The 25,899-nt window shown below is 38.4% G+C and overlaps 1 protein-coding gene across 15 annotated transcripts in view; it reads right to left on the bottom strand.

Annotated features, from left to right (window-relative positions):
- SPTAN1 (spectrin alpha, non-erythrocytic 1) overlaps window positions 1-25,899 on the bottom strand; it is a 46,171-nt gene that overhangs the window by 12,902 nt on the left and 7,370 nt on the right. For 6 of the 15 annotated variants that reach the window (XM_090121550.1, XM_090121548.1, XM_090121552.1 and 3 more), the window contains 37 exons: window positions 25,143-25,382; window positions 24,454-24,579; window positions 22,790-22,930; window positions 21,549-21,695; window positions 21,008-21,141; window positions 20,170-20,314; window positions 19,917-20,071; window positions 18,552-18,687; window positions 17,915-18,016; window positions 17,553-17,690; window positions 17,010-17,120; window positions 16,588-16,665; window positions 16,242-16,397; window positions 15,711-15,915; window positions 15,407-15,588; window positions 14,710-14,953; window positions 14,271-14,393; window positions 13,592-13,809; window positions 12,790-12,882; window positions 12,253-12,387; window positions 11,678-11,826; window positions 10,364-10,423; window positions 8,920-9,118; window positions 7,799-7,903; window positions 7,303-7,326; window positions 6,938-6,973; window positions 5,842-5,889; window positions 5,095-5,186; window positions 4,576-4,720; window positions 4,275-4,456; window positions 3,999-4,098; window positions 3,671-3,868; window positions 3,403-3,549; window positions 2,812-2,915; window positions 2,507-2,669; window positions 2,024-2,038; window positions 174-305 (listed from right to left, as the gene is read on the bottom strand). In XM_090121550.1, the coding sequence (XP_089977676.1) occupies window positions 174-305; window positions 2,024-2,038; window positions 2,507-2,669; window positions 2,812-2,915; window positions 3,403-3,549; window positions 3,671-3,868; window positions 3,999-4,098; window positions 4,275-4,456; window positions 4,576-4,720; window positions 5,095-5,186; window positions 5,842-5,889; window positions 6,938-6,973; window positions 7,303-7,326; window positions 7,799-7,903; window positions 8,920-9,118; window positions 10,364-10,423; window positions 11,678-11,826; window positions 12,253-12,387; window positions 12,790-12,882; window positions 13,592-13,809; window positions 14,271-14,393; window positions 14,710-14,953; window positions 15,407-15,588; window positions 15,711-15,915; window positions 16,242-16,397; window positions 16,588-16,665; window positions 17,010-17,120; window positions 17,553-17,690; window positions 17,915-18,016; window positions 18,552-18,687; window positions 19,917-20,071; window positions 20,170-20,314; window positions 21,008-21,141; window positions 21,549-21,695; window positions 22,790-22,930; window positions 24,454-24,579; window positions 25,143-25,379 (4,905 nt within the window). In that variant the 5' untranslated portion in view covers window positions 25,380-25,382. Of the gene's footprint in view, window positions 1-173; window positions 306-2,023; window positions 2,039-2,506; window positions 2,670-2,811; window positions 2,916-3,402; window positions 3,550-3,670; window positions 3,869-3,998; window positions 4,099-4,274; window positions 4,457-4,575; window positions 4,721-5,094; window positions 5,187-5,841; window positions 5,890-6,937; window positions 6,974-7,302; window positions 7,327-7,798; window positions 7,904-8,919; window positions 9,119-10,363; window positions 10,424-11,677; window positions 11,827-12,252; window positions 12,388-12,789; window positions 12,883-13,591; window positions 13,810-14,270; window positions 14,394-14,709; window positions 14,954-15,406; window positions 15,589-15,710; window positions 15,916-16,241; window positions 16,398-16,587; window positions 16,666-17,009; window positions 17,121-17,552; window positions 17,691-17,914; window positions 18,017-18,551; window positions 18,688-19,916; window positions 20,072-20,169; window positions 20,315-21,007; window positions 21,142-21,548; window positions 21,696-22,789; window positions 22,931-24,453; window positions 24,580-25,142; window positions 25,383-25,899 lie in introns of those variants that run through there. The other 9 variants (XM_090121538.1, XM_090121541.1, XM_090121543.1 and 6 more) reach the window with 3 other exon arrangements.

Below are 25,899 nucleotides of genomic sequence, written 5' to 3'. Positions count from 1 at the left end.
TCTCTCTCTCAAAAGTGAAGTAAAATGACTGTTCCTATTTCTACTGCATAGCTGAAACAGAAACATTTCTATAAAACAAGATTTGTTTGTAATGCTTGTTTTTCTCACCCAGTTACCCCAACTCTTCAAAGCTGAATGTAAGCAGATATTCCGAGTAGATTTGCTGTACTTACCTTCACAGCATCCTCACTGCCAGCACATGCTCCTCTTTCAATCAGAGAGTTCCCCATATCAATGACTCCACGAATCCGATCTGCATTGGCATGGAGCTCAGCTTCAAAGGCTTGGTGCTTCTGGTGCTTGCTCTGCATGTGAGAAAAAGCACAACTGTCAGAAACTGCACAAAGGGCTCCTACATTGTTCTCATGGGCCGAGAGGAGAGCATGGCTGTTGTCTACAGTCTGACCTAAAGAAGTTCTCCCTCAGTAAGAATCCTCTTATTAATCTTGGTAAGCATCAAGCTTTGACACAGCAGAACTTCCAGTGAGCTGATGTAGATAAATCAGGCAATGTCTTCTGCATTTTACAGATGCCAGTAACATTCCTTGCACTAACCCTTACTGTTTCTAGGGTACAGCTTTTCCTGTACGGTGCCATCACTTCCAAAAGGCAGCAATTATACAAACTCTAAGCATGAACATAAAGAGACAATTCTTCTTACTCCTACAGAAATTTGTGAAGCTACAATTTCTATTCCTAACCAATACACAGCTAACACAAATCAATGCTGCAATCTGACTTACACATTTTGATATCGTTCAGTCATACATGATCACACTATACATTAAAATTCAGGATTAACAACCCAAAATTCTTATAAATCTAACTATAAAATATTGATTTTAAAAGTTTTTCTGAATTGAGAGCACCATGAGAACAACAGGAGCTTCGAAGTGGAAGGAAATACACAGATCTCTCTCATATACACATGATAGATCCACCCACCAGAAAGAGAAGAATAGCACAAAAATGACACAACAGAATTTATGAGTATTAACTGGAAATGCTAGTAGCATTGGACATGGGTATGCAATGCCCTGAGAGAATGGAATGAAAGGAAATGTTAGACTAGAAGTAAGAAATGAAAAATACTACAGCGTTGGCACGAGAAATTCTGCATGAACTGCTTTATTTTAGAAAGTGCCAATCCTGACTGCTGAGATTACAGAAATGTATCCTTCAAAGCACTATTTACCAACAAGTAAAACTCAATTTAAGAGCTGCCAATTGCATACCTTCATATAATTACCATGAACAACAAATCCAAGACGAGCATTTGCTTTAATATGAAATGCTGTTTTTTTTTTTTTTTCAAATAAGAAAAAGGATATCTAACGTACCACACCCTAAAGAAACAATTATTCTCTCCTTCTTTAGTCCAATTCCTTCCCTCTCTTTGTTGTCTTCTCCTTTCATATAACCCCATACCTTTCTATGTGGTACATATCTTTTTCCAGAGAGTTACTTCTATATTATTCTCTTCTACTTCTCTTGCAGTTACTGCCACAAGAGGTAAGCACATCAGGTCTATCAGTTTTATTAAATTCTCCATCTTCAACATTTGATGTTGAAAGCCTAAGCTAACAGAGCTGATGTTTTGTATCAAGGGTTATGTCATCACCACTCCAGATGCAGAAAGGATGACAGGCCTAGCAGGCAGACTTCTGAAAAAGGAGGCTAGCTACCCACTTCTCCAGGAGCTAACTCCTACAGAGAAACAAACAAACAAAAATCCCCACCCAACACCCTGCACCCCTTATGCACCACAAATTAAACAGATCATGCAGAACACCTGCAAAACAAATACAGAAATAAATGATGCTGTATGTGCATTAATAGAAAAGCCACATCCATAACATGAAGACTGATAGCTGCACCTGAATGAAGGTCAATAACTAATAGAAAACAAAGAGACTGCATGAACTGATGGATGGAGCAACAAACTGCAACCAGACCTTGTGCTTACATATAAGCTATACAAAGAAAACAAATTCACATACCAGGGCTAGTCCAAACTACTTACCAGCAGTTTGGAAAGCTATAAAACAGATTGAGAGAAGAAGTAGTTCAGTGCATTCATACTACTTCATAAGCCAGCATTTCAACATAGGAGGTAACTGTAATTAGTCCTTAACATGAAGAACGAATAAGACTTTATATTTCAGAATGTAGGGTGGAGATAAGACCCAAGAACTTAGTTTCATTATTCTGTTAGGAGAAAAACAGAATAGCTACTCAGCGGTACCTTCAGGAAACTTGCTGCTGCAGATACCACATATCTCACTAATTATGTACAAAATAATTACTAAGAGACTTCCACTTTGGGCCTCTTTTTATGCATAATGAAATTTCCATTTTCTCTATGTTAAAGGAAGATCGTGTCCTACATGGTGGATTATCCTCTCTCACCGAACACGAATTTCTCTGAACACATTCTTTCAAAACAGAGCATTCTTTGTGAACCTAAATACCTTCTTATGATTCCTAAGCTGAGAATCATATTCACCTGGATGTTTGTGGGATCCTTATATGACTCATCACTTGCAGTTTGAAGCTTTTCACTGATCCAAGCTTCTATTTCATCAACATCACGACTGAACTGTTGGAGGGTCTGAGATTCTCCCAGCTTAGATCTCTTCTCAATCATCTGAGCTTTCAGACGACGCCACCTGTAAGCAATTAAATACACGCATAGAATGAAAAAACAGGGCTGCACAAGGCATTGCATTTAACAGCTTAACAGTAACAGTGATGCCAAATGGCACTCTTTCACAGCTGCATCCCATCTAACAAGGCAATCCATGTACCAACCTGTCCAGAACCTCATTGCGCCTGTTAGCAATGACTCCTTTTGCATAATGATCAGCAGCGATCAGTTGGTCAGCAAAAGACTGCAAGACAGCAATTTTCTCTTCCTGTTCAAAAGAGAAGCCATCAATTAGGAGAACTGCAGTACTTCAAACTACATCAAGTGATGAGCAGGGTCTGGAATGGAGTTTATTTCCCACTAAGGATGACTATCTTCTACAGGACTGGAAAGATCAACTTCACAGGAGCTTTCACCTGCAGCATTTAGGAAAAGAGCATCTTCCTGACTTTTAGCAGTATGTAAATGTCAGCAGTTTTCTTCTCAAGAAACTGACAATACACCTTCTTCTATTGTAATAAGTAAGTAAATTTCAAGTCAATAAGAGATATATGCAAACACTTGCCACTCTTCCTACAGCTTATTTGTAGACAGTGAAATACAGCTGTACCTGCATAAGGCATTGCTAAACTGCTGCTGCAGATGCCAAATGGCTTTAGAATGAAACTTGAGAAGCCACGTGTGGTAGTAATTCATTTTGTTAACAAACCACATCAGAAAAGATATTTTCTCTTCAATTCAGCTACGCCCCTCACCTGGACATTGATTGCCTTATCGAAATCTTCGTGTTTCTTGATGAGTGCCTCCACGCTGTCTAAGGAGTCTCCTTTATCTTCTGTATTTAGGAATGCCTCTCGGGCAGCCATCCAGTTTTCAGCTTGCTCACAATCCCGATGAAACAGCTGGGGAGGAAAAACTCCAAAGTATGAGACAGACAGACCACAAACATCACTCATCATTGTAAATGAATACATATTTACAAAAGAAGGAATTATGTTTCTTTTTAAAAATGCAGCAGGGTACCTGTAGTTCTAAGCACTGGTCTAGCATCATTCTGCGCTGGACCCAGGCCTTCTCTAGGTCTGTCCGTTCTTGATCTAGAATATCCAGTTTCTCCTTAATCTCTGGGCTGGCATAGTGTCCACGAGCCAGAAGCTGCTGTCCAAATTGTTCAAATGCCTGGAAAGTGCCAGCCCGTGCATCTATTTCAGTGCGGTGTTCCTGCAAGGTACAGAATTTGTTATTTAAATAAAGGACAGAGCAGCAACTGATTAATTTTTGGAACTGTAAGTGGAAAGTGTCAAAAAAACATCTATTAATGTTTGATACTCACTTACTATCTTTCACATACCTGATGCCTTTCCAACAGAGCTTCAGCTCCAGTCACATCTTTTGCAAGTTCATCTGAGGAGACCAGACCCCGGATTCCATTGATCCAAGACATAAGGTCTCTGTGAGCACAGATTAATATAAAAATAATTCCCTTCCTCCACTAAAATAAGCTAGAATAGGAAAAAAGGTCCTTTTTCAATCCCTCCCATGAAATACTCCTCCGAAACACTGCGTTAGATATACTCTTCTAGTAATAAACCAGACAAACTGGGGAGAAGGGGGATGGACTCTTTACCTGAAATCACTGAGGAAACGCTGCAGGTCATGAGAATCTCCAAGCTTCTCTTTGCGCTGGTCAGCACGTTTTCCCAGACTACTCCAAGCTTGGTTCAACTCAGTACACTTTTCTTGAAGATCTTCAGCTGATTCTGGATGCGACTGGATCAGACGCTGGGCAGTTTCACCAAGAGAATTCACCTAGAATAAAAAAAAGAGGAAAATAAACACAAAGAAGACAAAAATAATCCTTTCTACAGTGCAATCACCTCTGCTAGATAAAAGGAAAGCTTCTGCATTTCTCACCCTCTCATCCTCACCTTGTCTCCAAGAGCTGCCAAGTCTCTCTCAAAGCCTTCATGCTTGCGCTGCAGAGCTTGCACACTGGCCAAGTCATGTCCATAGTTGTCAGTATTTAATGCTTGATTCTTCTCTTCTATCCATTCTTTTGTTTCATCAGCATCTCTGATTTGAATGGAGGCAAAAAGAGAATTAAAATGGAGGCCACACTAGGATCTCTGTTACCTACTACACCTTCTCTTTTTTAGAATGCTCAAGTAGTTGATGGATCTATTAAGCTGCAAGACCGAAGTGAACTCTGGCAAAATAGGACAGCAGTTCACATCTCCCAAACCCTCAGCAGTTCCATGTTCCATATTAAAGTTTTTCTTTTTCTAGGCAGTATATTTAAAAAAAAAAAACTTGTTTTGCGGGTAACCCACCTCCCACTGAGCAAATTGAGGGCTGAAATATGACTTGTTAGGTCCTGCTATCTTTTAGAACTCTTATAAACAAAGTATTTTACTGAAATAAGATCAGATACGATATAAACATCCCACCTGTGGAATCTCTGGACTTCATGAGCACTGCCCAACAGCTGGCTTCTCTCCTCTGCCAACTGCTGCAGAGATCTCCAGCGTTCATTCAGTTCCTGGAACAACAACAAAAAATAAAACCCCATACTGATACTGCAAACCACAGTTCTATAGCACTTCTGCATAAAGAAACTCCTGTATGGCACTGAAGCTTTAAGACAAACAGAAAAACTTAGTATCTAAGGGCAAGTTTTGTTTACCATGCTTATAAACCCCTTTCTTATTTTGCTGACATCTGTGAATGTGCCAACTACACCTTCTCCATGTCCATATCCTGATAGGTAATTTTTCACAATTCTACTGAGAAAACTCACAGCAGTGCTGGAAAATACTGATAACAGCTACACCTGTATTATTTAGACAATGCAAGCAATTTTTACCAAGTAGTCAATATCAAATGAGAAGTTGAGACTGGACTTCAGTGAAAGTGAAGGTTACTGTTTCTGCTTAATTCCAGAGGGAGTACAAATTCAATTAGTCTAGTTCAGAATAATAATTTTAAGGGCTTCTCCTGACATGGAAGAACAAATAATTCGATGTATATAAGATGATTCTGATGTAACTTGAGAAGGAAATGCTATATGTTAAATAATTCTCTTGATTAATTTATTCAAAATGGCTTATAAAACATAATGACAGACAAAGGCTATGGAAAGGAAGGTGAATTAGTTTCCAACTTCTACATAAGGACAGGAAAAGCTGTACTGTTACCTTGATTGAGTTAAATGTTGCCACTGTGTGTACCATCATACGTGCAGACTGTGTGAAAAGGCAGAAATAAAAAAAAACGTTGCATTAAAGTCAACTTCAATCAGAGCCAAAGTTAAACTGAAAGAAAATTCTTCATAAAAAAAATAATCCATCAATTGGCCTAAGTTAAAACCACAGACTTTGTAAAATACAGCTCTATGAAATACATGTAGGAGACAGAAAACAACAATTATCCGAACAGTTTCACTTCTGACTGAATCAGCTATTAATTCAAATACTTCTAGAATACAGAATGACAATAAAAACTGGTGAAAGCTAATCAGAAAAATTATCACCAATTCCTCACAACACAATCTCCTTTTATATAATGAAAGTAATGTTGGATAATGGTAAAAATATTCTGAATATTTTGATGCATCAGTAAACAGTGGAATACAAAGATATTGCATTCAGACAGTGTATTCCTTGCTGAAGGAACATTGGCATTAGTGCCTTTGACTTTCAGGAATAAAAACATTTTTTTCCCCTTGAAGTATTACAATAAATAAATGTAATACTAAATAAATGGGGAGGATTTTACATCACTGGTCCTGGTAATACCTATAAACACTGGTATAACAACTATGATTTGCTTTGATAGTATGAATTCAAAACAAAAGGAAGTTCCCCTGCACAGGTCAAAAACAGACTGCCAGCAAATTCTCTGTTGGGAATCCACTAAAATGAAGAATTTTCATTTTGGCAACAAAGAGCAGTACAGGATGACAACTCATCTGTATTGACAGAGAACTGGCATGTAAGTATATGATGGCAAATTCCTGCTTAATGCTCTGCGAGTTTTTGTAACACACTTGCTGAAGTAAACAAGCAAAGTGAAGTGAAATTCATTAACCCTAAGTCAATATCAACTCAAAACACTGGTTGAGAGTAAGACACCTCTAAAGTCATTCCCTCAAATCTTAAAGAAAGAAAAAGAAAAAGGGGAGGCTTATGAGAAGGTGCACAGTCTACTAAAAAAGCAAAAAAAGAAAAGCAAAAAACCCAAGAACATGTGCTGTAGTTTTTGTTTTATTTTATCATGGATTCAGCAACTTACCTTCCAAGGAGAGGCTGTCTTAGAATCAGTTTCGTCCTGTTTAAAAATGGAAGAAACATCTTTAAATACAAAGCAAAATCTGAAACTACCAGAAAATGTTTAGAAATTGAGACATCCCTGTGTTCCATCCTTAACAGCATAAATCAATTTTTACAAATATGTATTTTTGTTATTTTGGGTTATCCTGCTCAGCACTGATTTGTGATGTTGAGTACAATACCCAGTAAATGAACAGATCTAAGAGATAATCCTTCTACATCCACTCAAAATCATTAATGAGTTCCTTCATGCAAACAGATTGCAATCATGGCAGAACTTCTACATTCCAAACTGTTAAAAATTGCTACATGGAAATTAACACTTACTTTGGGCATCATTCCATAGACTTCCTGCAAAGGAAAGAAAAACAGTCTTGTCATTTCCTACCAAACAAATTCATATTTTCTTCCAGAAAGAAAAATTCCACTGTTTTTGAGAAAGGGAAGACATGCTTTGAGGCAGCTTCTTCTATTGGTCAGTTACTAGCATGTCACAAAGCCAACAGTACTCTCACAACCTGCATGTGCAATAGGAATGGGAGTTTCACACTTATATGTGAAGAAGCAAAGCTAATTTTAAAAAGAAACAAAAAAAAAAAAAGGAAGAAAGAAATGGTGCAACTTGCATTATTTCAAAAGAAACTGTTCAAAGGTTACCCTCGTGATGGCCATACTACAGAACAGGCACTGTGTGTCTCTAATCAGACAATAAACTGTAACAGCCAGAATGTTACAATGAAACACCAAGCAGGATAGACTAAAGAAAGGAAGGAAATATTTTACTACTTAAGAGCATTAGACTAAGTCAGAAAAACAAGCAGACCTGGTGCTCTACTGCTTGCACTTCCTCTGCCATCAGCCCTTCAGACTCCAGGTCATTTGCAACCTTGTTTATATCCTTCAGTCGTGATTCATTAGCTTTTAAATCCTGCAGAGAACAGTTACATTCACAGCATTAGCATTCACATGGGCTAAACATGTGGATCAAGTTGGAACACCAGGGATGCCAAGAAGTACAGTTTGATAACAGCAGGAATTTAGCATATTCAACCTTTACAGTTATCATTGAATGAAGAATGTGCTGAGAAATCCCAGCTATCAGTGCCAAGTGTCAATGTGTTAGAGAAGCACACTGTCAAAGCTTTCCATACACAATCTGCAATGGAATACATGTTTGAACTGTCAGGTATACAGCATTACCAACATAGAGATCAAAAGTTGTCATCCATACTGCTGTAGATAAGTAATCTAAAAAGCCAGTTTTGAGAAGTACTTTTACTAAAACAGTCAGCAAATAGACTGACAGAGACCTTTCCATCAATCAGAAAGGGAACTCAGTTAAAAAAACAACAACAAAAATAAATGGAGGAGAACTTGCATTTAAATGTTATTAGATAACACATTTTAGTTTCAACCATTAGCTTTAAAAATAACAAATAAAAAGACACCACCACAAATCCAGTAACTGCTGTCATCTTCACACCTACACTATTAGGCTGGCTCAAGTTGTGTTAGCCAACTTCCAAGCTATAAGTGTGATAACATGCACAGAGCTATCAGGTCACCAGCTTTTCCACTGTTAGAGTCAGGCACTGCTGCATTTAAGTATCCAGCACCTTACCAAAGTGGATGGAACAAACGTGTGTGAAAAGTAATTCCTCCACCTCAAGCAAAGAAATACTAACAAGTGTTGCAAACACAAAGGGGAAAAAAAAAAAATCAAAAACCTATTGGCATTTTGAAGCAGACAACTATTTTTATCTATCTTGTGAAAAGCTCTAAGGCTGAAAACTAAAACACATTTTTCCTTTCAACAACAAGAACAAAAAAAATATAGCTTAACTGAAGGTTATGTGTTGCACAAAATGGAATTCTTCCAGAACTTGGCTGGTACTTTTCTGCTATGCTCAGATATGAAGAATTAGCACACAGATTACAGCATACCTTCTGAAAATCATCAAATTTCTTCTGTAGCACCTCCACCTGCTCCAAATCAGCACCCACTTCCTCATTAGTGAGTGCAGCTTCCTTCTCATTGATCCACTGTTGAAGCTCATTAGCCTCACGGAACAGCATAAACTTTTTGCAGCTTTTTTCTAGCATGCCTTTACGTTTTTCTCCCAGCTCAAGAAGGGAATGATACCTGGAACAAGCAGAAAAAGAAGGCAGGAGCAGTCAGATTGCATTGAGCAGAGTCACAGTCATTAAACAAGTTCATGTAGCACCAAAGATGCTGGAAGTGCCTGCAATCTACACAATGCTACTCTACAGAATGACTTAGTTCAGGATCAGCTGAATGCAAACTGTGCACATCTCTCCTTTATATGGGTAAGCACACTAAAATGAGGCCTCCCACATTTAATGCTTCAGTGGGCAAAGGCAAATCTGAATCACAGCTCAAGGCTACAGCAGCACTACAGTGCAGGAATGACTGCACAGGATACACAAAGAAAAGAGCTAACTTTGTGAGAATATTTTCCTATAGCACATGAAGTCTGCCATGAGATTAAACACACTAACCTGACAGCTACTGGACACAAAATGTCTTATCTAGCTATGGTTCAGTGCAAAATCTGCTGCGTGGTTAAAAGAGCTGTTATTTCTCTGATAACACAATTATATTCAACTAGAAAACATTAAACTTGTTTTACATGTGCTGCTTGTATACATCTGCCAGAAAGCCTTGACATCCTGGGCTGCAATGCCTGTATATCCAACTGATAAGCAGCTCTAAGTCTCTTCAATAGCTGAGACTCTGTGGTTTCCCATCTATCCTGAATTCAACTGGATTTCAGGAACCAAGAACCTTTTGTATGAAAGGGCAGCATTCTAGCTTGACTTGCATGAGCTACTGCATGCAGGAAAACACTTTTTTAAAGCCTGACTCAACTGCGGATGTTTGCTTCAGCATAGTTTTAGGTACTGAATACTTGGAAAGCTCATAAGAGGACCTGGGGCAAAATTCTACCAGAAGCAGACATTTATGTGATGTTATATATAAAACGGATACACCAAGTATATTTATTTATATAAACAAGTAACTGTATCTGCACCTCAGAAAATGCAATGCATGCTTTTTAAAGAAAACAGTCTAGATATCACTGAACCCTCACTTGGCAAGTCAAATCAGTATAATGGAAAATGACACCATCACCAATCTAGCAGTGCCGACGTGACCAACAAGATAAGCAGCTGGCAGGATGGCTGGCTGTACACAACACATGAAACACATCACGACACACTCATCTAAACTAAAAAAACACACATTGCAGAAATTGCTTCCTTTGTGTCTCTTTGGAGCAGCCTTCCCAAAGAAAGAAAGAAACAAAGAGGATGAACAGTGACAGTACAGAGACAGCATGGTTTAGAAAGGGCTAATCCTACTCACAGTTCTTCGACCTGTTTCATACGCAGAGATACACTGCCGACTTCCTTAGTTATGAGAGTCCTGCACAGACAGAGGGAGCACAGCAAACGCATGCAAAAAAATTAGTTAGATTAACCAAAATAATGAAAGCAGCAGCTCCATCCATGGGTTGTCTGTGGTAGGAGATGGTTAAAAGTTCACATTTAAATGGAGAAATTTAGATGTCATTAAGAAGCAAACAAAGCAAATCAGACCAGAGTGAAATTCATGGGAGGGAACCTCAGCAGTACAGTTGAACTCTCTCTATAAGGTCTCCTCATTTCCTGATCATTGTGCCATTTGATTTAAAACCAAAGGATGGCCCCCACTCCTCTGCTCTCAAATAAGACACCTCTAACAGTTCTTAAAAGTTGCAGGCAAGCCCACAGAATAGTTACACATTATTAAAATCCTGAGCCATCCTTTCTTCTAATTGGTATAAATTACCTTTTTAGTTTGGTTTACTTTAAGTCCTAGAACTAAAGCTATTAATTATTGAATGACATTGTAATAACTAGTGACTCAAAACAACTGAGTAGAAAGACATTCTCATGTAGAGTAACTACGCAAACAGATGGGAGTGTGCACTGAACTGTCAGCTCTGGCTTCCAAGTGGCTTGATAAGAAGAGCTGGTAGCTCACAGCTGTCACTGACAGCTTGAACTAATCTATAACTACCATTTGCCTCAGGAGGTTGTTACCAAGCAGTTGTGCAGTTTTCTGCATTTGCAATGGCATGTGTGTTCCTCTTTAATAAAAGAGAAAGAAAGTAGGTTTTAACCCATGTGATGGCACTGCATTTCAGGAAAAAAAAAATCCTACAAAACCAACAAGCTGGTGCTAAGAGAGCTGCAGCTCCTAAGGAGACATCTCCAGAGGCAGCCCTATAGGGAGGGTACTGTACTTTTGCAGCCAAATTTAAGAAAGCTTTTCAAAACAGATCACACATTAAGAAGTGACAACTACAAATACAAGAGCTGCTTAGGACAGATATAACTCACAAACAAGTTTAAGTAGTTAGATACAACAACAAAAGGGACACGTATAATACTCAGGTCAGACAGTAAGTTGAGCTCAAGTGTCATGAATTTTACAGTTAAAAAAATGGAAAAAGCAACAGGAATATCTGGAATAAGAATGATTCAATATGGTGCTCCTAGTAAAGGAGCCCCTCTGTTTTGCTCCAATTAATTATTCCCTAGCAGAAGTGGCATCGACCTAAACTTAGGGCACGTGAGATGAAGGCCAACCCAGCAAGCACTGGATGGGTGTCATATCTCATAAGTTACATCTTACTGGTTGTCAATTTGCTCCTGTCGCAATGCTATGCTGCCTTGCTCTTCCAGAAGATTCTCTCGGGATGCAGATTGAGCAGGATCTAGTTTTTTCACATAGGCAGCTGGTACAAAACCCTGACGATCATTAACTTCAACCTTCCACCAGTCCTGTAACGAGAAAATAAAAGTAACCACTGTGAGGCAAACACAAAGCATTAAGTATGCTGTGTACCTGAATGGTGGCAAAGTTAGAGGTTTCTATTAATACAAGAAAACAAGAGTTTGTCCTTTTTATGGAGGTCATTTCAAACTGTCTCTTGTAGACACCCAGGTTTTGCTTTTACTTCTCTCCTTGTGTTTGGTCAGAAATTCTTCAAATGAAAGGAAGTAAGTTTTGTTGCACACACGTGCCCTATGGCATACGGTGTTTATGACTTAGAAAAAGCTGGCAGCCAGAAGGGAGTCATAAGAGTGACAAGAAGTATGCTAAAGTGCTACATGGGAACACAGACTGAATGTGCAAATGCTTTAAGGAAAAAACACACAAAACCAAGTAAGCCAAGCAGCTCAGCAAACTGGCAGGCAATAGCATACCTTGTTGGTGCTGTTGAGCAGGGTGAGAATATCTCCTTTTTTCATAGTCACCTCCCGAGGACTCTTCTCTTGGTAATCATAAAGTGCCAGCACAAGCTCTTTTCCAGTTTCATCATCAGTGGGAGCAACTTGTTGCTAACAAAGAAGGCAACAGAAGAAAAATGAGTAAAGATACAGAAACTTTTGCATGGTTATTACAACCAAAGTAGCGATCCTAAAAAATACTTCAGCCTTAAAGGTACTGTAAATGCTCTGAAGTGATTCCTGTTGAAATAAACGTAGCACAGATGGACTTATTTTAGCATTCTTGGGCTCAAACATTGGAAACAATCACACTCTTCTGTTTTCTTCCCATGTAACATAGCAACATAGCAGTTTGTTACAATTATGAAAAGATTTTTTTTCTTTTTTTTTTTTTAATTAGAAAACTAAGTGCAGTCTGCAGTAAGATCTCAAAAGCAACTGCTGCTATTAAGCTTGGTCTGTAACTTCTGCTGACCCAAGAATTTCAGCAACATGATTAGCATCCTTCCTTACCCTGCAGGACTGGGCCTGTTCCCTTAATGCCTGTATGCTACTGCCGTAAGCAGAAAGATCAGACATCAAAGCTTCATGTTTCTTCAGGAGAGCCTGAAATCAAATGATAAAAATAACATGTACACCAAGCCATTTTTACAAATGCTATTTTGCTTAAAATATATTCTTGGGCTCCATACACAGGGAATGTGGGTTCATCAAAGCTGCCAGACCTCCGACTCTCATGAGAATAGCTACATCTATTTATTCACAGGTCTGAGAGCTGTCTAAATGCTTCTAATCCTTTTGCACGACCTTATCTCAGAATCATTCTTTTCTTCTTACCAGGAAGGAGTACCAAGTATTACTCCAGAAATAGAGGTAAGTTTCAAAGAATACCTTTAAACTGCAGTTAATTTCAATGAAATGTCAGTCAGCAGTGTCTGGCCACAGAAATATACCTGTATAGCAACTTCTGCATAAGAAAATACTTCAGAACTGATGAAGTACTCAAAGCTAAACTCATACTGAAATACAACACTGCAACAGGCAAGAGTTTACTGATATTTACCTCGGTATACCATACAAATTCTCTATAGTATAGTGAATACATTGAACAGCAAAATGACACATACAATAATAGCTAGCATACAGGAAAAAGAGCCATTGTACTTTGATTCCGAGTCAAAATTGAGCTTGATACAAAAATCAAGCTTAATTTTTTTGTAAGAATCCTTAAAATAGCAGAGCTCCTTATTTTCTCTGCTAATGAATGAAGTCCTCACTCTGTTTATGCAAAAGTAATCCAAACAGTGTCAAATACCTCAGCAGAGTCTTCATCCTTTCCATAGTCTGTGCTGCCTACAATGGGCTCCTTCTCCCTCATCCATGATTCTGCCTCATTAGCGTCAGCAAAATACTGCTGAGCTTGCAGAGAATCCTCTAGATCCTGTCGCCGCTGAGATGCCTTGGCTTTCAGAGAGTCCCATTTTTGGTTTAGCTCATTCAATTTGATCTTCACATCTTCAGCAGCAAAATGTCCTACGTAGCAAAAAGAGGAGACTGAAGGACTTAGAGACATAAATAATGGAGACTAAAAGGTCACCTGTACTTCTTGGAAAAAAAAAAAAAAATCACAAAAATTAGAGCTGTTTAGATCTACATAGCCTATTTTGACTGCAATAAGACAACCATATTTTAGTTTGTCCTTTCGGTTCAGAGAGATTGTACCTGTCAATTAAACTGCTCTGGGAATATTTGAATACATGTGTCTGCCAAGATCAGGTGAAGGTCTGTGAAAATGGTGACAGGTTCCCATCAATGAATCTATTTTTATTTCCAAGTGAAAGAATGACTAGAAGCTCATCCTCCTTGCAGGTACCTATCTAGTTCTCAGACAAATCAGTCAATAATCTTTAATGGTAGAAGGCTAGAGAACAAAGTCCTATACAAAGATTCCTGGATTTCTGAAAGACAAAAAATTAAGAAATATTGAGACATACCCTCTTCCACCATTGCATTTCCTTTCTGTGTAACTGCTTTAATGCGGGGTTCATGGCCTGCAATTTCTGCTTGCAAAGCTTGGTGCTTCTTTAGTAGGTTCTGGACACCAATTAAGTCCTTGCCTGAAAAACAGAAGACAGTTAACTGGTTTAAGTCTGGTGACTCAGAATTCAAAATATCAAGGAAGCTGCAACAAACATCAGACAAACTTGCAGAGTAAGTACTACCACAGAGCACTGCAGAAAATTGAGTTACCCAATGAAACTGTACAATTAACGTAACAGAATATTTAAAGAACCATGGGTAAATACGTAAATGCAGGCAATGCTAATTGCAGTAAACATTTTAGAATTTTTTTTTCATAGAGAACTTTCTATTAAAAACGTAAGTCATAGCAATTCTGACACCTAAATCCTGCAGGTATCAGAATGGACCAACCTCGGTTTGTTGAGGCTGCAATAGGTTCCTTCTCCCTAATCCAGGTCTCTTCATCCTCGATGTCACGGAAAAGCTGCTGCAGGCGAAGAGAATCTGCAAGTTTCTGCTTACGAGCTACCATAGGATCCTTCAGAGCTTCATAACGAGCTACTAAAGCTTCTTGTTTCTTCTTGATATTGTCAGCATCAAAGTGCCCAGCATCTTGGAACTGGCGTGCCTGGATGGTAATGCCATCTATCCGATCCTAAAATTAATTTAGTAATAGTTTTATGTCACAACCTTTACAAGATTTCAGGCTTTCTGCTTGATGCAGTGAACGTTTAAAGAGTATTTTCAAGTTTAAGCAAGTAAGTTACATTGTGGTAGAGGAAAAGAAACTCAGCTGCACGCTGTCAGTGCAGTAATAACTGTTGATAAAAATTCTATCCCTGATTACATTCAGCAGAATATGTAAATTGTATTTAATCTGTCAAATTCATACAGACAAAAGAGTTTTGCAATTTCATTAGCTTTACAGATGTGCCACTCTAAACAAACCATTTCAGTTCAGATTTTTTTTTCTGATAAACAAGCTGTGAAGCCCAAACATACAAAACATGAAAATACAGATTCCTACTGTCATCTGATAGAGTCTCTGGAGTGATTATTTTCAAGTGAGCACATCTCAAAGGACAGGAAGAAAAATTATTCCCCTCACCTGATGGGCAGCAACATCTGCCTCTAGCAGGGCATGTTTCTTCTGAAGATTCTGAACACTGGTAAGATCTTTTCCATAATCATCAGAAGCCAAGTGACCCTCTACTTCATACAGCCACAGCTCAATGTCTTCTACATTGCGATTAAATTGCTGCTGTTGATTGGCTTCACGCAGTTTTATACCTGAGAAAGACAGAGTGACAAAAAAATGATTTAAATTTTCCACTTCATTTAACTCACTTCCTTGTCTTTTCCCAGCTAAAGCCTCTAGAAAAAGCACTTGGATTCCTATGATTAGATCTTACCTTTGAGCTCAGTGGCTTCCAGAAGTTTCTTCCACAAGCTGATGACTTCATTCATGCGAGCTGCCACCTCATCAGATGCGTAGTGATTGACATCAATCAACTTCTGGCCAGCTTTCTCCAAGGCATCAATACGACTCTGATTAGCAGAAAGCTCTGCTTCAAAAGCCTGATGCTTCTGAACTTTACCTTGCAAGTTCGATGGATCCTACAGATAAAAAAAGTAAACTTTCAATACAGAATTAATATATGTAGATCTCAGAAGACATTTTTAAATTAGACGACACTTATATGCATGCCAACATGTCACAAAAGGAATTGGTGCCACCAATACATCTTTGAAATCAGAACATTTAAGCTATTGATTAGCATGATTACAGCATGACGGGACAGGGAGAAATTGCAGTTCTTCCTGTTGTCATTAATACTGCCTGCTTCAGCAAGATCTCTCTGATACTGCTTCACATCATTGTACTGATTATATTAAGCTTGGTATTGCCTTAAAAATACTCTGACTCTGATCTTTGTTTTTACCTTGTAAGCCTCGTCGGTAGCAGTTTTCATTTTTTCATTAACCCAACTCTTTAGTTCATCAGAGTCTCTGAAAAACTGCTGGAGATGGAAAGAATCTGCCAGGTGAGCACGGCGGTACATTGCTCGTTCATGAAGAGCATTTCGGCGGCTCAGCAGCTGAAAAAAAAAAAGAAAAAGAAAAAAATTAAGTCAAGATTTTTTTTTTTTTTTTTTTTTTTTTTAAGATCTTCAGTTTATAAGAAAGTCTACTGTATGCACTGAAAGCTCCAGTGATTTATCCCATGAAGCAGTCAATTAAAATAATAAAGCAGAAAACCTGCAGACTAAATCTGTGCTAAATACTTACAGCATCTCTGCGTGTAGCAACGTCATCCATGGCATAATGGTTATTCTGAATCAACTTAGTAGCAAACTCATCCAATGCCTGAAAGTGAAAAGATTTTCCATTTATTTTGTGTAATAAAAACTGTTTGTTCAGGTCTAGTAACAGTAACTTAATACCATCCTCTTACATGTGTACAGATGACCATTTATCAAAATCCACCTCTTCCCCATGCTGGTGTGCTAAGCAAGGAACTGGGTTATTCAGCTGGTCTGAGGCAGCAATCAAGCCCTATCTTAGCTTTTCCACTGATTATTTTCCACAGTGAATCATTCTGCAGAACAAACCACGTTCTTCTCTGTCAGTCCCCACCAATGTTGCCTCTCCAATCAACTAATTCATTCATTTCTCACTTCTCTAGTGACGACCCAATATAAATGCCTTACTGTGATTTTCTCCTCTTGAGCACTTAGGGATTTCTCAAAATCTTCATGCTTCTTTAGAAGAGCCTCCACGCTATCCAGAGAATCACCAAGGTCTTCATTCAGCAGAAAAGCCTAAAGCAAGGCAACAAACATCAGTGGATTGTTGTTTGTGCCCTCAGCTTCTGTGATTCTGTGATTCTCTTTCCTACCATACGATTGGAAAGGAAGGATGATAATACTGGGATGGTGTTCCCTATACACCTCTAGCAGCCAAAGACTCCAAATAATTATTTTTAGTTTCTTCTTCAAACAGTATTTCACAAGAGTTAAAAAACATAAAAGCAACACGAGGCCAACTTGCCCCAGCTCACAGTTTAAGTATTAGAAAGAAATAGTCATTGTAGCATCTTGGGTAGCCACGTAACTAACTGCACAGCACCGTAACCCTAGTGCATGTCCAGTGGTAGGCAGAGTCACTGCCACTAGTAATTAAAAATGGTTTGTGCCTACAGAAGATTGGCATTAATGAAAATCAAACTGGAGAGTTCAAATGCATGCACTCACTTCTTGTTTGCTCATCCAGTTGTCAACTTGTTCAGTATCTCTGTAGAAAAGCTGCAGATCCATGCACTGTTCATACTGTTGCCTGCGAAGCTCCCATAGTTCTAGCAAGGCAGATCTTTCATCTGAGAGGATAGTCAGCTAAGGGATTGGGAAAAGGAAACACTGTATTTAACAGACTGGTTCGTTTACTTCTCAATGTAAAATCAAGATGGAAGTCTGAACAGAAATTGTCAGTCTTAAAAGCTCTGTAACCTATTAAGATGATACTTCGCAGCTTAAAATCTTAAGAACTTCTAAATTAAGGGACACAGAAGGAAAAAAACATAATTCTTTAGGAGTTGCTCTCAAGTTGCCCAACTTACCTTTTCTTTAACTTCATCAGAAGCATAGTGCCCAGCTGCAAGCAAAGCCTGGCCGGACTCATCAGCAGATTTGAAGCTATCCTCGTGGGCATCAATTTCTCCCTATGAAATGGAAGTGAGAAAGTTATTTCCCACAACATAGCTTACAACAGAGCATCAAAATACTACTAACTGAAAATAAGAGATGCAACAGCCTGGAGAGTTTGAAGTTTATCACTGAGGTATTTAGATACATCGTGCCAAACAAGAAAACTAGATTCAAATGCATCACCTTGTACTGCAGATAAGGAAAGTATAAATTCATATGTTAAACAGAAACTAAGGATTGGTTTCAAGCTGCATTATTAGTTAGAGCAATTCCTCATGATGGAGAATTAAAACAGTTGTTAGTCCAACTGATTGCTATCAGTTCTAAGTATTTTTGATAAAATATTATCATAAGCACTTTTAAATAGTTATCAGTATATCTACCTGCAATCAAGAACAACTAAGTAAAAAATCCTCAAATAAGAACAGTGAACCGTGTTGTACAATCCAAGGATGCAGTGATATGACATTAGCAGCCCTGAGTCAGAGACTGTGTCACACACACAATTCAGTCAGAGAGCTGCTGACTGGACTTGGCTAGCCATTATACCTTATGTTCCTGATGCCTGTCTAGAAGGGCTTCTGCTCCAGCCACATCATTGGCAAGCTCATCAGCATTTATCAGAGCCTTCATCTCAGTTACCCAGCTGGTGAGGTCCCGGAAATCTGCAAGAAAGCGCTGCAACCTTATGAAAACAAGAGAAAAAATGTTTGGGAATCATTTGCTTGCATATTTTCTCAAGCCTTAAACCAAAGGTAAAGGTTACAAACACGAAAGCAGTTCCTTGGATAAAAACAAAACAATGCAATACCAAAATGCAATTAGAATATTAAATAATTTAAGTTTTCTATCTAAAAGAGTCATTTAAAATTAGGAAAACACTACGTTTAAGAAGCAGAAACCTTTCAGTGTTCCTCCAACATATGTTTTTCATATATCTTATATAGATAGTAAAAGGAATGTTCTTAGCTACAAGTCTATACGTTGAAGACAACAGAAAGCAAAAGACAGTTCTCAAAGCATTTCAAGACAGCCCAGGGCAATGCTTCTGTCACAGCCATACCAGTGTGTGTGGGGGGAAGGACTGACAGAAAGTTTCAACTGCACATGCCCCAGCCTTAGAACAAATAAATTCTCAGATGACTTTCAGCACATTTTTACAGTTATTGCCTTTGGCACATGTTTAACACTTATCAGGAAAAACGATCAGTTTCTGTTTCCCTTTTAAACTGAATATGCCAGTAAAGGCAAAGTAAGAATGATTACTTGGTGCAAGATTTATGGTGGTGAAGACATAAACAATGTGAGGGAACGAAGAGCAGAAACAAAATACCAGAAAAGACAAACTAACCACCACATTAGGCTAAGTATCTTATCAGCACAGCTTCTTAATAGTGATCTAATAGTTTAGTTTTCATAGAGAACCATGCAGGTACAGAAACAAGTATGGATGAAAACAAACCCCACAGCAACAAGGCAACTGCCACAGATGAGAGTAATATTTCTTTTAGTCTGGGACAGTACACCCAACAATATGCCATACTTTAACTCTTAACAAAATCACAAAGATTCCACAGTGAACAGATTTATAATATGCACAGTCAGATAGCATTTTGGAATGCAGACATCAATAAAAAGTGAACTTGTCCTAAAAATTCAAGGTGTCTTCATAATTGATGTGTATTCAGAGAATGACCAAGAGCTTTAAAGTATTTATATAAATAGTTCTTTTTACAAGAAGCTGATGTAAAGTATCATCTGGTGACTAAGACAACTACTGAAAACACCAGCATCATCTCAGACTTTTGGGTACAGCCTCCCTTTCTTCTATTTCACACAGTCTTATATCAAATTTGAATATGGAAGAAAGGAAGAAAAAAAAAAAAAGCCATTCAAGCAATTCAGTACTCCTACCTGTAGGAGTCATTAAGGCGAGCATGCCTCTCTGCTGCCAGAGTTCGGATCTGCTCCCAGTTGGCAATCAGTTCCTCTCGTTTCACTTGAATTTGAGAAGCATTTATTGGGTGAGACTGCTGCAAACGGTCAGCTTCTGCACAAAGGGCCTTAACCTAAACCCAGACAGTCACAAACACCGCATAAGCTTCTAGCCTTTTAAAAACAGGTTACCTAGTTTAACTAGTAGGTAAAATGCATCTCATACGAGTACCTTATCCTCCAAAGCTGCAAGATCTCTTTCCAGGCCTTCATGCTTACGCAGTAAAGCTTGCACGCTGGCCAAGTCTCTGCCGAAGTCATCTGAGGCCATCAACTGCCCTTTCTCCTTAATCCAGCTGATAGTTTCATCCACATCCCTTCAAAACAAAGCACAAATTGAGAGTAGTAAATCTTTTAAGGAAAGCAGAAGAAAGCAGGATGTTTTCACTTATTACAGACATACTTGCATTGCAAACTGTTATATAAACACTGCGGCTGATGACAATAGAAAACTAACAAACCAAAGGCACCTGAAATGATGTGTATATATTTTTTAATCCCTAAAAGCATTCAAATGTACTGGCAGGCCATTCTTCAGATGGTGTCACTAAATGGAAACTACCAGTCACTTTTCTACCCTAGAACCCTCTCCAACTTCATTATAAAAACCTCAAAATAATAAGCAGCAGATAAGATCGAAAGACACTGCTCAAAGACAACCACCCAACCCCCTTCCTACCCTGAACAACTGGACTGACATCTAGCCAGCAACAACAACAAAGAAAAACAACCTCTTTAAAGGCTCATGTAGGATAGAACAGGGGAAAGCTCTCAAAGTAAAGACTGGGAGAACTGCCAAGCAAATAATGAACAGAACTTCCAGGTGTTGAAAACTTAGAACAGAATGACTGTTTTCAGAATTCCCTTTGAACAAGTTTCTCAGTCACGAGGAAGAGTAAAACAAAACCAGAGTGGTAGCCCTTCTCACAATACTGTGTGTAGCTAAAAAGATCATCAGACATCTAAATACAGATATGACATCACTTCAGCAGATCCAGCCAGAATCATACCTGTTGAAGCGCTGAACTTCAGCTGCCCCGAAGAGTTTTCCTTGCCTCTGCTGGGCAAGCCCCTTAAGACGTTGCCAGCTTGCATTTACTTCATCCTGTTTGGACTTTATAAGTTCCTCCTCAGGGTGTTGTTCCTAGTAAGTAAAGGAAAATATGCCATTTTCAGATGTTCTATTCTATCAATTGAAAAAACAATGTTTTCCAAAAAAATCAATTTATAATCACTGCACTTTCCAAAAGATCTTTCAGTTCAGTAGTTTTCCTACAGTGTAAATATTGAATAGTCATGCAGCAGTCTCTCTACGAACTATCTAGTCAACAGGAAGGGGCCAGTAAACAATATACTGCATTCTAGAACACAATACATCCTGCCCTGTCTCCACCCATTGAAACAGCCAGGAATCTAAACACATGTGCAGTATACAATACAAATCTCCTATCAAACTGCAGGAGTGGGGAGAGGGTAGGGAACATTGGAGACAAAATGTTGCTGATACATCACACCAGGCAGGAGAGATATTCAACATACATGAACGTTTACCTGGATAAGTTTGCCAGCAAACTGGTTCACTTCATTCACTCTTTCCTCATGAGCTGCCAGATCTGTTTGGAACTCTTCAAATTTCTTCTGCAAAACCTCAACATGCTCCAAGTCCTGTCCAAGCTCTTCTGAGGTCACTATTGCTTCCTAGCACAATTCACAAAAAAAAAAAAAAAGTATATTTCAGTATAACCTAGGAGAAATCATTACTAGGAAGCAAACTGGACGAATTAGATTTTAAACTACAAACTTTCTTACTCCAAAACATGAACCTCTCCCACCCAACACTTCTCCATAATTACAGAAAACATCCTAGGTCATTATAAGCATTATCTTTTCATCTTTATTTTTGTTCAATTTCCAAGTCATTAAATCAATTCCATTATTATAGGCTCACTGTTCTGTGTGTGATGACCAATGCTACAACCATCTAAAATACTGAAACAAAATATGCTTGGAAAAAACATATTTTTGTAACAAGAAAATAATTGCCCATGCAGTGTCTGAAATTTATGTTTTTCAGTTACTCATGCATTTTGTTGTAGTCTTCTGACACAAGACCTATTTATGAGAAGTGCACTGCCATATTCTTTAACAGTTATGCAGGGTTTAAACTTTGAACCCGCAGTGACACAAAACCAAAAGCTATCATTATGAAAACCCAGATGATCATTTTGTGGCTTTTTTTTGAGATTGTGGTTTGTGGTCTCTTTCCTCAGAGTTCAGAGAATTCACAGCCAACAGTTCTCTTGCAGAAAAGTGTCCTTACAGTGTGCACCTGAAGATACTGCAATCTTAAGTAATTATATACGCAATTCTGTACACACAGCTTGCTGGTTAGGCTGGCCACTTTCCCTAACAAATCATTTAGAACATTTATAACAAAAATTTTCTTTTACATGTTGTAGATTTCCCTTACAAGAAACCTGAATTTGATTTCTATGAAAAATATGAAGTTCTTCCTAGAGTAAAGCCCAGGGTTGATTACATTTAGCTGTGCTCTCCAACATGCAGAACTTCCCCTTACTCTAGTTCCCATTTTTTGTGGCTGCAAAAGGAAGAGAGTGGTTTGCATACCTACTGCTCACGAATAACCTAAATAAAATGTACCAGTAAAATGAAATGCCTTTAGAAGTTGTCTTGGGCTACCTGGACTCCAGCTACTATACAAAGCTGGAAATTTCCACACAGATAAATCCAATTTCCCAAGAAGAACACAGCGAACATAGGTAATAATGTACCTTGTCATTGATCCAGTCCATGACATCTTCACACTCCCGTAAAAACTGCACCAGCTTCTGTGCTTGCAGCAGCTTCACTCCCTTCTCTCTCATTTTTTCCAGTAGTAACTCCCATAGTCGATGCAGCTCCTGCAGACGAGTCTGGAACAACAGGATACTGATATTAAAATCCCATATCAGACAAGAACAAATCTGTTCCCTTCCTGTTCCTAGGATGAGTTTTTTTCCACTGTGTCATGCTCCTAAATCTTAATAGACAGAGAGTGAAAGTATCTCATGAAATCTTCACCTCCACTAATTAGTTTCAGTGATATAAAATAATATAACAATATAAAATTAGAAATTACTTAACTGAATATTTAAACACTTATTAATTATTGAAACCATTATACAGTTATATTCATAAAGTGAAGTAAGCATTTTGAGACATAATTGGACCTAAATTCTACAGTACTGTGAAGTCAGACCCAAAAACTCCAGTAAAGCACTGACGTTCCAATCTTTTAAAATTAAGTCAACTGCCAAGATACAGATCTTGTTCTCATTTTGGAATATATTTTTATTTAAGGCCACATGCTTTGTGTCAGGTCAAATTTGTGTCACTTCACAGTATTTTCACTATTTGTCTTAGCAGCAGTCAGTTAATATATTTAGCCAACACTTTAAGTATTACAGTACTTAAATGCTAGAAACAGTTACTAGTTTTAATGTTGAGTCTCTGTGGCTGCATTCTGCCTTTCAAGACATTTGGGAGCAACTGTAAATTTTATAGACAATAAAAAGAAAAACCACACTCCCACACAGGCACACAGCTTGCAAAACAGGAAAGTATCTGCTCCACCCATCACCTATAAGGCTTTGCTCATCTAGATGTGAAACCTGAAAGTCACGCTAGAGAAGCTTTTGAACACCCAGCATGGGTGGATACTTATGTAAACCTTATAGAAAATTCACTTAGGTAGGTTTCAAGGGAAGAGAAAGCTCACACTACTCAATTTTCTACTGTTGCCCCAAAGGATAATGCAAACTGTCAAGCAAGGAAGACAGAAGACATGACAAAAAGAAGTTGCACTGCACAGCCAGGAGTTTCACCTACTCGTATGTGGGACCCAACTTGGGTGGCTGTTACTATTGGGCGCTGTGCAGTCCTGTACGGCGTGAAAGACTGAACCATTAAAAAACAAGTTATCACTCCAAGCACAACACAAGTGAGGATTTACACTGAGCAGCACAGCTAAGAAACATTATTATTTAAGGTCACTCAATCAGCAAGTTATAATGTTCTACTTAAGAAAACAAATGCAGTGGTTAATATTCCTAACATCTGGTCTTGTGAATTGGCTGCTTCTTGATGCTGTGCCTTTTTTGGGAAGAATCATAAGCATCATTCATCATTTGCCTTGTGACTTTCAACACACATTGGAATTACTGAAGATTTTCCAGGCCAAGTTCCTGAACTCTGTGGGTAGGAAGTTCACTTATGAAGCAGATCTATGAGCTTGGTGCTTAAAGTCTGTAAACGTTCCATATACAAATTCTCTTGTGATTTCACTCAGAGTAATTGTAGCATTTTAAAATGTGTTCTAGAACACAGAGTTATGCATGTAACCTACAAAAACTGTTCTAGAAAAAGTCTGTAAGAAGAAAAAAGTTTTCAAACTTACTCTTATGGTTTCAGATGCAAAATGGCCTTCATTGATCATTTGATTTCCAGTCTCATCCAGCTTAACAATAGCCCCTGAATTGGCCTGCACCTCAGCTTCAAAGGCCTGGTGCTTCTGCAGCTTCCCCTGCAAGTAAAACAAAGAACATGGCTGAGATTTGGTGCACAGCTCTCCCCTACAAATCCCTGCATCAGGATTTTTCACTTATTTTTTGCTATTTCGTACTGAAAGCAAACAACACAATAGCACAGTTGAAGTCACAGTTGCACCATGCTTTGTGAGCAGATACAATTTAGGTATGTCACTGCTCTGTTTGCTCTCACACACCTGAGAGTTTTAACATCTGAAAATCCATCTCTCACACAAGTTTGTTTTCTTCAGATATCTTTTATAGTGTTTATTCACAGAGCCCAACAGATTTTAGGATTAATCCAAGCTGGTTTTGCAGTACATTGCACTAACTTTTTCTATATTGATTTAGTATATAGTCTGCTATCAGAAATATTCCAATCATGTCAGCAAAGACACAGTGCTCCTGGAGAGCACTTGGCAAGGCTGCATGTATTTGCATCCAACTTTTTTTCACTGCTCTCAGACCAAGCTACGCTTATGCATTTGTTCCTACTCCAACTGACGTGGTACATCCTAACATTAACAGTACAGCGCCATAAGACAGCAGTAGGACTTGCCTGTAAATTGCTTGGGTCTTTGTAATTTTCATCAGATGCTATCTGGAGTTTCTCTTGGATCCATTTTTCAAGCTCATCTGCATCGCGCTGGAAGAACTGGAAGCGATAGGAATCTTCGAGTTTTTGGCGCCTCAGAGAAGACAGTTCCTTGAACCTGTGGTAACGGTCCAAAACCTGCTGACGCCGTTCTTGGATATCTTCTGCTGTTTCCAACACTTTTACCCCACTTGGATCCATTTTCTGAAAGCCAAAAAACACTCAGTTAACATTTTGTTTGTATTTTAAAACAAAGGTATGAACAGATCCGTGAAAGAAGAACCTGGTTTTCGTTTGCTGGTCACTGATGTGCATTTCTTTCTTTTAAACTCAAATGTGGTTTACGTACAGTAAATGTATGTAGGTATGTATATAGAACACAAATAAATAGGAACATGTAGCAGGAGATCATGGAAAAAGAGCATTTCCAACAGCATTAAACATCTACTTGTCTTGGAAAGCTATGGCTACCACTGCCTGCCCAGCAGTATGAAGGCCATGCCACCCACAGCTCACCATGCAAGCATGAAATCCAGATTGTAAAAGGGTGCTTCAGAAACATGTTTGTGTGCCCTTATGCATATATGTGTGTAGACATACATATATTCACGTGTAGATATATAAATAAATAAAGATGTTTCCTGGACAACATGAAAACTTAGTTAAAATACTGAGTGCAGATAAGCTTCAGTAATGATATTTAATTCTGTTCCTTACAGTA

The sequence above is a fragment of the Phasianus colchicus genome, chromosome 19 (genome assembly GCF_987193195.1).
Source record: "Phasianus colchicus chromosome 19, bPhaCol1.hap1.1, whole genome shotgun sequence".
Classification (NCBI taxonomy): Eukaryota; Metazoa; Chordata; class Aves; order Galliformes; family Phasianidae; genus Phasianus; species Phasianus colchicus.
This window is presented reverse-complemented; position numbering and strand designations above follow the sequence as displayed.